This window comes from Notolepis coatsorum (genome assembly GCF_963971535.1).
Source record: "Notolepis coatsorum genome assembly, chromosome: 4".
Lineage (NCBI taxonomy): Eukaryota > Metazoa > Chordata > Actinopteri > Aulopiformes > Paralepididae > Notolepis > Notolepis coatsorum.
The window spans coordinates 30738890-30751384 of record NC_140168.1 but is presented as its reverse complement, the minus strand read 5'-3'; the positions used below and the strand labels follow the sequence as shown (position 1 = coordinate 30751384).

The 12495-nt window shown below is 40.9% G+C and overlaps 1 protein-coding gene across 1 annotated transcript in view; it reads right to left on the bottom strand.

The window, feature by feature from the left end:
- Positions 1–12495, bottom strand: part of kpna6 (karyopherin alpha 6 (importin alpha 7)) — a 36376-nt gene that overhangs the window by 12516 nt on the left and 11365 nt on the right. Inside the window, exons 2-6 of the mRNA XM_084312214.1 lie at positions 8385–8518; positions 2293–2385; positions 1752–1851; positions 1127–1221; positions 901–1032 (exon numbers count right to left, since the gene is read on the bottom strand). Coding sequence (XP_084168340.1) covers positions 901–1032; positions 1127–1221; positions 1752–1851; positions 2293–2385; positions 8385–8518 — 554 coding nt within the window. The remainder of the gene's footprint in view (positions 1–900; positions 1033–1126; positions 1222–1751; positions 1852–2292; positions 2386–8384; positions 8519–12495) is intronic.

Here is a 12495-nt window from a genome sequence, read left to right as displayed (position 1 = left end):
TGTAAACAACTCTGCAATAGATCCATTTTCAAAGTATTTTGCATCTCGTTCCAACTGCTGGGAGCAGCAAATTGGAAGGAGGATTGGCTGAAGGAAGTGTTAACACAGGGAACATCTAGCAGCTCTGGTGTTATAGGGAGGAGTAGATGACCATTTTAACAAGTGTATCAAATAAGGAGGGGTCAGACCAAGGAAGGTTTTGTAAGCCAATTACTTTTTTGTCGGGGGTGTAACGATGGCCAATTTACAGATGTGTACAAGTCAGTGATGTGTTGAAAAGGGGGCATTTATAGCAAACCTAATTGCTGAGTGATACAATTAGGGATGTCCGATATTATCGGCCTACCGATATTGGCATAAAAATGTGATATCAGAAAATATCTGTATCGTTTTTTTTTTCATTTCTATAAACTTTATTTACCCAGGCAAGCAAGTAATAACAAATTCTGATTTTATTTATTGTCAAAAGTATGCATAATGTTGTGTTAATTCCACAACAAGAGATATGTAGTGTTAATTACCTGAAATTATTCCGTTTTTGGGGGGGGGGGGGGGGGGGGGGGGGGGGAAACCTGCATATATCAGTATCGGTTGATATCGGTATCGGGAATTAAGAGTTGGACAATATCGGTATATCGGTAAAAAAGCCAATATCGAGCATCCCTAGATACAATACGTTAAGGCAATCAAGGACACTCTTGCTTGCATGCAGGTAAATTACAACGCCATAGTCAAACAATGGGAGAATGTGCATTTGGACAAGATAGAGTTTAGCTGTATGGGCTGTCAACATTTTTATTGTACCAATAATGCTTTTCAAAACCCATATCGGCAAATACCGATCATCTGCCAATATATATATATATATGGGTTGCCTCACTATTGACTACTGTTTATTACCTGTTCCTGGACATCCTCGAAGTCGGAGTTGAGAAGTTCTATGAAGATGGGCACAGCTCCTGCTTCTATCACTATCTTGGTCTGCGTGGACGTGCCAGACGCTATGTTGGTCAGTGCCCAAGCTGCTTCAAACTGCAGAGAGAGAGATTGTACATTAATGTCGTAAAAGTCTTGTTTTTAAAATACTTTTCTGGTGTGTTTTATTCAGAGTCTTCAGGAATCCTACCTGTAGTGTGCAGTTAACACTCATCTTGAGGAACTCGACAAACCTCTCCACCACTCCTGCTGTGTTTATGACCTCATCGATTGGTGGGTTGGGCTCTGAAAGTTCATACAAACGTTGGCCCTCATTCATCAACATTTCCGTATGTGTAAAAGGTTGACGGTTGATCAAATACCATGCCATATAATTTAGATTAAAAAAAATATTAAAACATGCTAAATAGTCATGCCATGCATTTCCAAGGACTAAGATTATAAAGATTATAATCTACCTTTACGAGGAAATGAGATGATCATGTATATTAAGAAATCTCTCCATATACTTACTGCTACTATACTTATACTACTACTAGTCTATCGTGCCAATATGTCTATACTACGTACTATGCACTCAAGAGTGACACCATTTGACAAACAATGCCACTGAGAGATCTACCCCTCCTGCTGACTTGTTGTTCACAATTTGTCACTTTGCATAAAGGCGTCAGCTAAATGACTAAATATAAATGTATACAAATGTTTGTTTGATCAATTAGGCATAAAGTGAGATAGAATTCCGAGGTATTGTGGTCTGTCCTCACATCTGTACCATAGCTATTGTCTGGTAGGAATGAGCTGGTGGAGAATACCTTTGGAGAGTAGTTTTCTGAACTTCTGTGTCGTGGTGAGCTGGAGCTCTGGGTCCTCGGAGAAAAGCATCTCCACCATATCTTTGGTGATGACTCCCTCCTGAAACAGCATAACCACCACAGCCAATCAAAACCAACCGCAGCCGCCCACCGCGAACTCCAACATTCCAAGCCCACAGGCTTGTTGGAAAACAATGATACGGCTCTTTCTTGAAACTAAGGCCTTATTTTTTTTTACGTATTTTCTCTGCGTTTTGGCATCCTGTCCACACAAAAATTATGGGAGTTCTAGGTCACTGAAATGGAGCTTTTTGAAAACACCTTCCAGTGTTCCGAACTCCCGGTTTGCCTGTAAACGTGTGGACGTGTGAAACGGAGCTTTTGGAAAACGCCAATATCGTGACCAATGGCCACAGTCCACACTATATGTAAGTATATGGATATTTTTTTGGAAAACATAGTATTTTCACGCTATACGTCTATGCAAGGTATTTGCATCAGTTATCTCATCATCAGTGGTATTTTAAATATGGAGACTCACTGTGCTGGAGGTACAAACAAAAGAATCCTCCGGCGGACTCTCAAACATGGCTCCCTCCTCGTTGAAAACGTCCACGTTTCTCCTTTTGAAGAGCTGTTGGAGAGAGAGGAACATCAGAGCCACAAAGACACAGTTCACTCAAACCATTCACATCTAGGATGACTATAAAGCTAGAATGTGTGGTGGGATGACTATAAAGGTAGGGTGTGTGGTTATAAATGTAAGATGTGTGGTGGGATGTCTATAAAAGGTAGGATGTGTGGTTATAAATGTAGGATGTGTGGTGGGATGACTATAAAGGTAGGGTGTGTGGTTATAAATGTAGAATGTGTGGTGGGATGACTATAAAGGTAGGATGTGTGGTTATAAATGTAGGATGTGTGGTGGGATGACTATAAAAGGTACGTGTCAGGGCTCTACAGTGCTACCATATTGCTCGCATATGCCCCTAAAAATATGTGTGTGCGAACCTGAAAAATCAATTACTCGCACGTTGTGCGAATGCATATTACAGCCTCAGTCGTTCTTTTTATTTCTCCGCTGAGAATTGTTAAAAAACTACAAGTCCCACATTGCACTCAAGCCAACGGTCCAATCACAGTAGAGTGACGTGACTGGTTTCATGGGAAATAAAGCAAATGACCAATCGGAAGCTCTCATTTTGTTTGTTTACTTCCTGAAAGACGAGCGAGCGTTTTCAGAGCAGCAGAACTCCGTGGAGTCCAGTCCGAGTACAGTCCGCTCGACTATGGGAGCACCTTTATTATAGTCTTACCAATAGCAATATATTTTAGAACACCTAGATTTAGCGATAGCAATAGTAATATAACGTTAATGCAACAAAACGAATGCCTTGCTTTGTTAATCATAACGTTGATGCAGTAGCAGGGAACAAAATAACTGGGCGCCCATCGCCAAATGCGTGTAGATTTACCGTCTAGCGTCTAAAAATAATAGTCTGCCCGCCAGCTGGCGTGTAATTCATATCGATACTCATATTTTGAAAATCCTGTGCGGGTCTCATTGCCGCCCCAAGCACAGCTTCAGTCATAATATCTGGGCTCCGGCAGCTAGCAACGTTCAGGTTAATATGATACTCTTATTTTGAAAACCCTCTAGCAACTCCGCGAGTCATATGATATCCGCCCAGTCCGTGTTGTTTCTTGAAAACAGAGCAGCGTTGTAAACAGAGCAGCGTTAACAAAGCAGTTCGCCTACAGACGCGAAATAAGTCTGTGATGTTTTTTTTCTTCTCACAACGAGTCCAATGCAGCTACATGCTTTGCACCGTCGCCATTCCTTTATGCCCACATCGCCCGAAATTAACGTTTATGTACCAATCACTACAACGTTAACGTCAGCTAACAAGCTAATCCTGATGATCAGACGAGGCAGAGCCTAGAGCCATATGAAATCCGTTTTATTTTTTTCCAAATTCCATTTTATTTTTTTCCAAATTCCATTTTTTTTCCGTTTTAATATTTCAGAATTCTGTATTTTGCTTTGTACGCTCATTTTACCATCAGAAATAGTGTCTAATAAGTGGGAATGAATAAATGTCCACAATTTAATAAGATATAACAGTCCATTTAATAGGGCTGTCTTAAATACTTCGAAGCTTCGTTCGATGGGCATGGAATTCGAATATGAAAATAAAATTCGATTATTAAAAGAAAAAATATATATATATATATATATTTTTGCAAAATCAACTCTGCCTTTCTGTTAACTAAAACATGTTATTTAAGATGAGGTCGGACTCGGCACTGACAGATTTGTGTTCATTGTGCTGCTTTTATAAACCCTCAAATGACGGCTTACAATATTTCATGAAAGCAAAGTGTTTTGTTTGTCTAAGATTTAAAAAGGTTTAAACTTTACAGCACTGACAAAGTTGAACAAAGTGCTGTACAAGTCCCACAACATGAAAAAAAGGTAATTTCTTTTTTATATAGTTTTCCATTTTTATTGCTCAATTCCGCGATTCCGTCCGCGATTCCGTGATCGCGGATTCCATATGGCTCTAGCAGAGCCACAGTAAACAGCACTGAGGAAAGGGAAATGGGGGGGGCACTCTCCCCTTCCCTGTGTGTGTGCGTGCGTTTGGAAAGACGATGGAGTCACTAGTCAGGACAGGAGTATATTATAGTAAACTGAGGATTACTGAGGATGGACAGATAATGTTGATATTCAAATATAAAAAATTTTGAGAGGAGTGGAAGTTTGAAGACAGACTACAATATGATGCAGGGGTGGTGAGTTGAAACACAGTGTGTGTGTGTCCCGACCCCACTTCTATGTTTCAATAAATTATTTGCATTTAAAACTATTAACGCTGACTCATTCCTTCAGTCCACTCAAAATTATGCTAATATTCCTTATGTTGTTTATTGAAAATAGCATATGAGAGTATTATATGTAATAATAACACATGGCGATATACTAAAAAGCTATTTATAATTTTTGGCTAGTAAAAAATCTGCCCGGCTGGTACTTTTAAAGATCTACCAGCCAAATGGCTGCTAAGTCAAAAAGTTAAGTTTGTTCCCTGTGTCGTTGTGTCGCACACAACAGCAGAGGTGGGCAATAGGGTCTAGCTGCAGCGCCGGACGGCCGGAGTGCAAGCAGTGTTACGTAATTGGCAGAATCGACGCCAATCAATGGTCTACCTGACACGCAAACTCATAAACAATGTTTCTGTACTGGAGGTGTACAGTATTTCAATAGGCAACCCTGAAAGGATTATTTTTCTAGAAGAGCAACACAGCCAAAACATAGGCATTGTATGCATAAAAGGGGCAAAAGCTAAAGTTAAGTCACTGTTACTTTTGTAGCAGTAGTTTGATTTGATAGTTTATTTGATAGTTTATTTGATAGGGACAGCACATGTTAATGAACATCAAGTACAAAATACAAAATGTAAACATGCAGGGTTGTAGCAAGAGCTACCGGTAATTTACACCAGGAGACAGCAAAACTCTTTCAATAAATAAATAGCCTGCTTAGGGTAAAAGCATGGTGACAATCAACGATAAAAACAAGAAACAAGTTACATAAACTAAATCAGATTAAAAATGATCACAGTTCTGGTTTGCCTTAAGATGCAGTTTAAGATGGGTCTTGAACATGGAGTATGTGGAGCACTCTCTAATCACAACTGGTAGGCTATTCCAGTAGTTACCACCTTTAACAGAGAACACAGTTTTAGCAAAGGTAGTATACCGAAAGGGCACCTTACAGTCCCCTCTACTGATGGCCCTGGTGGTAATGCCAGTGTCTCCTTTTTGTTCAATGTCACTGCCTTTCTTATTAGGCCTAGTTGTTGGCTACAACTTTGCCACAGTAGGCATTAATCACTTAATAGTTAAAATGTCTGTGTCCCATTCCCGTTTGCACACGCAGATACACACACAGTGGGCCAGTGACTTTGGTGGTATGTGGTATTGCACAGATGTGTGTCCCGTTTGCACATGCACGCACAGTACAAATATACATTTATTTTTGAAAAAAAAATAAACTCTGTTACTTGAAATATTTTCACTGTGCTCCTAAATATTTGTGTGTGCTCCTAAATTTCTTTGTGTGCTCCTAATTTTTTTCATTTAGGAGCACATGTGCTCCTTGGGGAAAAGGTTAGCGTAGAGCCCTGCGTGTGGTTATAAATGTAGAATGCGTGGTGGGATGACTATAAAAAGGTAGGGTGTGTGGTTAGTTACAAATGTAGAATGTGTGGTGGGATGACTATAAAAAGGTAGGGTGTGTGGTTAGTTACAAATGTAGAATGTGTGGTGGGATGACTATAAAAAGGTAGGATGTGTGGTTACAAATGTAGAATGTGTGGTGGGATGACTATCTATCAATCAATCAATCAAATGTATTTGTATAGCACATTTAAACATGACACTTGTCAACCAAAGTGCTTCACAGTGAGTTGCATAGCTAAAAAATAGGGGTGCACCGATATATCGGTCGGGTATCGGTATCGGCCGATAAGTGCCTTGTTGACTGCTATCGGCCTATCGGCCGATAAGCTCAAATGTGCCGTCGCCGATAAATACCCATCAATTTGTGTAGCGTCAAAAGGCAAAAAAAAAAAGTTCACTCGCGCGATCTACCTGCACAACGCCCGCCGTCCCCCACACACACACACACAATCTACTGCATCAAAGTAACTACTTATGATTAACAAGGCATTCGTTTTGTGGCATTAGCGTTATATAGTTAGTGTTACACGGACAATAACATCAGCATATTATTATTACCCATAGCAGCAAGGCATTACTCCGAGTCCGTTCATTAGCTCGGTTCCATTCCGTTGCTCATTCCGTACCCAACTACACATTCTGCAATCTGTTAATAAAGTTTTCAACCAGACAAATGTATAGAAAGGCTTTGTTTTATTATAACATTTGTTGCAGTAAAATCATTATGTCTCATTTGGTCATGCGTGGAGCGCCGGTCGGCGGGCCGACGTTATTAGCTATTAGATGCAAGACTAACGTTACTGGTGAAAATGTGATTTTGCGTTGGAATACTCCTTTGTCAACTTGCTGTACTTTGCTTGCAGGTCTGCAGTCATTATTGCTGCATTATGAATAGCCGCAACTTTAGCCAAGGTAACGTTATGGCTAAACCTTTAACAATAGTTAACGCTAGCTTTCGGTTAGCTGTTCAATGCTATTAATAACACAACTCCCCGTCAACACCCTCTCTCGGGAAGATGGCATTTAAGAAAGTATCTGCTGTTAAAATGAAGTGTTACACGTTCAATAACAAGCATATTATTTACCCGAAGATAGCAGTAAACAAGGCATTACTCCGTTAGTACGTTCATAGCTCGGTTCCATTCCGTTGCTCATTCCGTACCCAACTACACATTCTGCAATCTGTTAATAAAGTTTTCAACCAGACAAATGTATAGAAAGGCTTTGTTTTATTATAACATTTGTTGCAGTAAAATCATTATGTCTCATTTGGTCATGCGTGGAGCGCCGGTCGGCGGGCCGGGCAGCTAACGTAGCTAAGTGTGTTCTGCTCTCGCAAACAGAATGCCCAGAAGTAGAAAAATTTATAAACGCTTGCCGATTGGTGGTAAGGACAGCAGGAGGTGGGTGCTAGCGGTCACCGGTGTGGCGTAATTGGCCGAATCGACTGTCAATCAAAATGGTTCCATTGCATTGGTTGAAAGCTCTGGTTGAGAGAATAGTATCCTGCTGCAGGCCGCAAGAATGGTTCCATTGCATTGGTTGAAAGCTCTGGTTGAGAAAATAGTATCCCTCTGCAGGCCGCAAGACGATACTGGGAGAGAGATAGTGATACCATAAACATATTTCTTGATGTTTCCTTTTTTTAAGTAAGTAAAGAGGCCTACAAATACAAACACACATACAAATATACAGTAGTTTCATTAAAAAAAAAAAAATTTAAAAAGAAAAAAAAAAAAAAAAATTTACAAATACTTATATACAAATATCGGTATCGGTATCGGTATCGGCCGATAGTGTTAGTTGAACAATCGGTATCGGTATCGGCGGCCAATTTTCATATCGGTGCATCCCTACTAAAAAAGAAGAGAAAGTGCTCCTAAAGTATAAAATAAATAGAAAATATAAACAACCAACGGACAGACAAGGAAACAGAACAACACGTCAAAACAAACAAGGCAAGAGTCAGAGTGAGTCAGGGAAGGCTAGGGGAGTATAGGGAGTACTATAAAGCTAGGATGTGTGGTTATAAAGGAAGGATGTGTTTTGGGATGATTATAAAGCTAGGATGTGTAGTGGCCAGTGGGGTAACTATAAAGCTAGGATGTGTGGTTATAAATGTAGGATGTGTGATGAGATTACTATAAATCTAGGATATGTGGTGGGATCACTATAAAAGGTAGGATGTGTCATGTGATCTGACTATAAAGCTAGGATGTGTGGTTATAAAGGTAGGGTGTGTGGTGGAATGACTATAACGTTGGGATATGTGGTTATAAAGATGGAATGTGTGGTAATAAAGCTAGGCTGTGTAGTGGGATAACTATAAAGCTAGGATGTGTGGTTATAAAGGTAGGATGTGTAGTGGTGGGTGGGATGACCTTGTACCTGTTGTTCTCGTTTCTGTTTCCTGAGCTGGACGCCCTCCTCCTCTCTCCTGCGCCTCATCTCTTCTGGGTTCAAGGCTTTGTTCTTGTAGCGGTTCATCCTGTAGTTATCCTTGGCTGGACTTGCTGATGGCTCTGTAGGGCAGAGTAGGGAGTTATCTTTTAGTCATTTTTTTTGTGCTTCTATAGCCACATTAACTAGTTTTTAGTTGGGCATTTTTCAACCTTTATGGGTGTGAATTTCATTAAAACACTTACAAGGAGATAAACTCTGACGTGAATGTGACTATTAGCCTATATAACACTGATCTATACCAGAAGCTAGACTACCTTTCCAATATCTATTAAAATAATTAGGCTATTTATCTATTAATTCATCCATCCATCTGTACTTCTAATCCCAGTTTCAGAGACACTGTCTGAACCTTCTGAACCAGTACCGTTGCCCAACCCTGCTATAGGGACCTGGTAGTCGCATACAAACCGATATCAGGCAACATTGTCTAAACTGAGGTGTGTCTAGAGAGGATAGACACAGTCCTATGTTTCTCCTCAAAGCTGAAACTAGCCTAATAATGAGATGATGAAACATTGGTGAGGGGTCAATGTATTTATAAGTCTCATCCCTTTTATAAACAAGCTCACTTAAACTGAGCTGGACAGCATAGCCTAAAAATACATCGGCTATTTGCGTGTGTGTGTGTACACAGTACACACACACTACACACATACACATGTGCGCGTGACAGAGTGCGCTAAGCTATTCTTCAGCCAGTCAGCTGGCAGGCAGAACAAACGTCTTTATTCAGGGGAGTTAATCGCAGAGTTAGCATGATTCGGCCACGCCCACATGGCCCACAAACTGCCCATCCTCAGCATTTATGCAGTCATGCCACCGGACCAGGGCAGAGCTCTCGTCAGAGCCCTGCGTCACCCAGGACAGGGCAGAAAGGGGTTGGGTGGGGACAAACAACAACACTCAAACCCAGGGCTTAGCTATAGCAAAAAGTAGCTGTGTGAACACAACTACTACTTAGGGCTAGGGGTGGGACGATACATCGATCCAGATCGATACATCGATGTAATTATCAACGATCGAATCGGATCGATGCGATGTAATAAGATCGATTCATATCGATACTCTTATTTTGAAAATCCTGTGGCGAGTCTCATAACTGATTGTGTTAAATGGGCATATGATATCATCTCATATCGATCGCAGGCACCTGAATCTAATCGTATCGTATTGTATCGTGAGAGACTTTGTGATATCGGCAAATATCGTATCGTTGTCCAAAGAATCGATATCGTATCGTATCATGATGAAACTGGTGATTCCCACCCCTACTTAGGGCTGGGCGATATGGCCTAAATATGATATCACGATATTTTCTGACCTTTCGGCGATACACGATACGCATCACGATGTTTTTCTTTTTTTCCCCCAAACAATTCATTATGAGGCTTACCAAGACAGTATTTGAGTTTGCAAGCTAACATTAAAGACAAAATAAAATACCCATGCATTTAGCATTTTTATATTATATATTAGATTTAGATTATTGGATTATTAGATTATATATTGCATATATTTAGCAATGAGATATTATATGATTTAGATACGAAATATGATGAATTGAAAATGGGGGACCCTGATGTAAACAAGACGAAAGTCTTTCTCTGGTCTGCATCCTCCAGTCCACTGTTGACTGTTGTTGTATTGAGCTGTACTGTATTGTACCTATGCTGCAATCTGTTAATAACATTTATATTCATTCAGTCGGCAAACAGAATCAGTTTGATTGACAGTCGCGTCTGCCAATTACGTCACATCGCTTGCACCCGCCCTGCTGTTCTTAGCACCAATCGGCAAGCGCGTATTAATTTTTTACTTCCGCTATTGGAGAGCTCAATGAAGACAACAATGGCAGCGGTAGCTCGCCGCGGCCGACTTTTACCTTTTAGCTCTGCAGAATGACTAAACGACTGGAGGCATAATGATTTTACTGTAACGGATGTTATAATAAAAGCATTTCCATACATCTGTCTGATTGAAAACGTTATTAACAGACCGCAGAATGGGCACAACGGAGTCAGCACGGGCTGAGATATGAACGGCTAATGCTTGCTATATCTAGGTCGACCTCGGTCGTTGCTATGTAAATACGCTGATGTTATTGAAAGTGTAACTATATAACGTCAATGCCACAAAACGAATGCCTTTGTTATCATAAGTAGTAACTTTTGATGCAGTAGTGTGTGTGGGGCGGCGCTGTTCAAAAGTGTCAACGTGTGGACCAGATTGACGCAACACAAGCCTCTTGGGCAAAACATCACGATATCCACGATACGTTTAAAAAGTGTATCGTTAATGAACTGTACCCGATATTTATATAATATCGTCATATCGCCCAGCCCTACTACTACTACAGAGTAACTGTAATAGAGTTGTGGATCGGTTAACTTTAAAATCGGACACGTTGTTTCAACAGGTGCCTAGAGGCACTTAATCTATTCCAATTTTCTCCAAAAACTCGGCATGTACAAAGCCTCCTTTCCTCATATTCGTTTTTTCTGTCCATAATAATTGGTTTGTTCACAAATTCTGCGTTTTCGTGACCAATCGCTTCTACTCAACTTGCCGCATATGCATTGCGATGAAATAATGCCCAACACAACACCTGGCGAAACTCTCTCGACCCTTGCTGAACCAGGTTATTGGACATGATGTTGTCGTTGTGTGCATGTGCCAAGTAGAGTAGAAGCGTGTGGTCATGAAAACAGAGCTGGCGAACAGACAATTCATCATGACTATTTCTGGGGAAGGGAGTCTTTGGACACCAGTGGTGATTGGAATAGATGAAGGAAATTGGAATAGATTAAGTGGGGCAGCTGGGTGGTGTGGAGATCTAAGCACTTGCCTACCACCACAGAGACCCGGGTTAAATTCCCGGCAGTACCTCTGGCTTGGTCAGTCGTCCCTACGAACACAATTGGCAGTGTTCGAGGGTGGGAAACCGGTGGGGTATGAGTGCTGGTCGTTGCAATAACAATTCCTACAGGTCAGTCGAGTCAAGTGGCCTGTTCAGCAGGGAGGGGATCTGGGGGAGATAGTGTGAAGCTCTGCACACGTCACGCTCTCTCCCAGTGAAACTCCTCGCTGTCAGGTGAAAAGAAGCGGCTGGCGACTCCACATGTATCAGAGGAGTCATGCGATAATCAACACCCTCCCCAGACCGACAGTAGGGCAGCGCAACTACCACGAAGGGAATTGGCACAACGACTAAATTGGGATGATGGGTGTGAGGTGAAAAGGGAATAGATTAAATGCTTCTGCCTCCAGGCATGTGTTGAAGTGTCACGACTCACGACTCAGTCAAACTGTAGCACAGAGTCGTGCAAACACGGCTACGAAAAACTGTGCCACCAAGTATAGTGTACTACCCCAGTACCGAAAGGTGTTGAGAAAAATGGTACCAAATTCTGAAATGTTCACAGCCAGTTACTACCGGCGTTACTGCAGTACCCAAGATGACTTGATTGACACAAACACAAAGCTATTTACAATGTGACACAACCATGATTATGAGGTATGGAGAATGGTATTTAACCTTTATTTTACCAGGTAGTCACTTGAGATCAAAGATCTCTTTTTCGAGCAAGACCTGGCCAATTGTTGTGGTATTGGTATTGAATGCATAATAACCAGCTCCTACTCAAACCTCCTGCTATGCTGATGCTAAAGGACCACATCATGACACCAGGGGTCTCTGAGGTAAAAAAATAAATAAAAACAAGTAGCCTAAATTGAGGTTATATGATTTAACGTTAACAAAGTTGTGTACAAAATAAATAGGTAGACTAGTGAGTGAGGTCATATGATTTAAGGGCCATAGCATTAACACATTGTGCGCCAAAATCGCTTTCCAGCGTTATTGGCGACCTGCGTTGAGCGCCAGACCACGCTGTCCAGCGTTATTGAGATCAATATTTAATTTTTTCGCCATGGTATTCATTTTTTTTTTTTTTTAATTTTTTTTATTATTGCAAAACAAAACTTATTAAAAGTCAGTACTCAACACACAATGTATAATGAAACTTTCAGTAAAGGT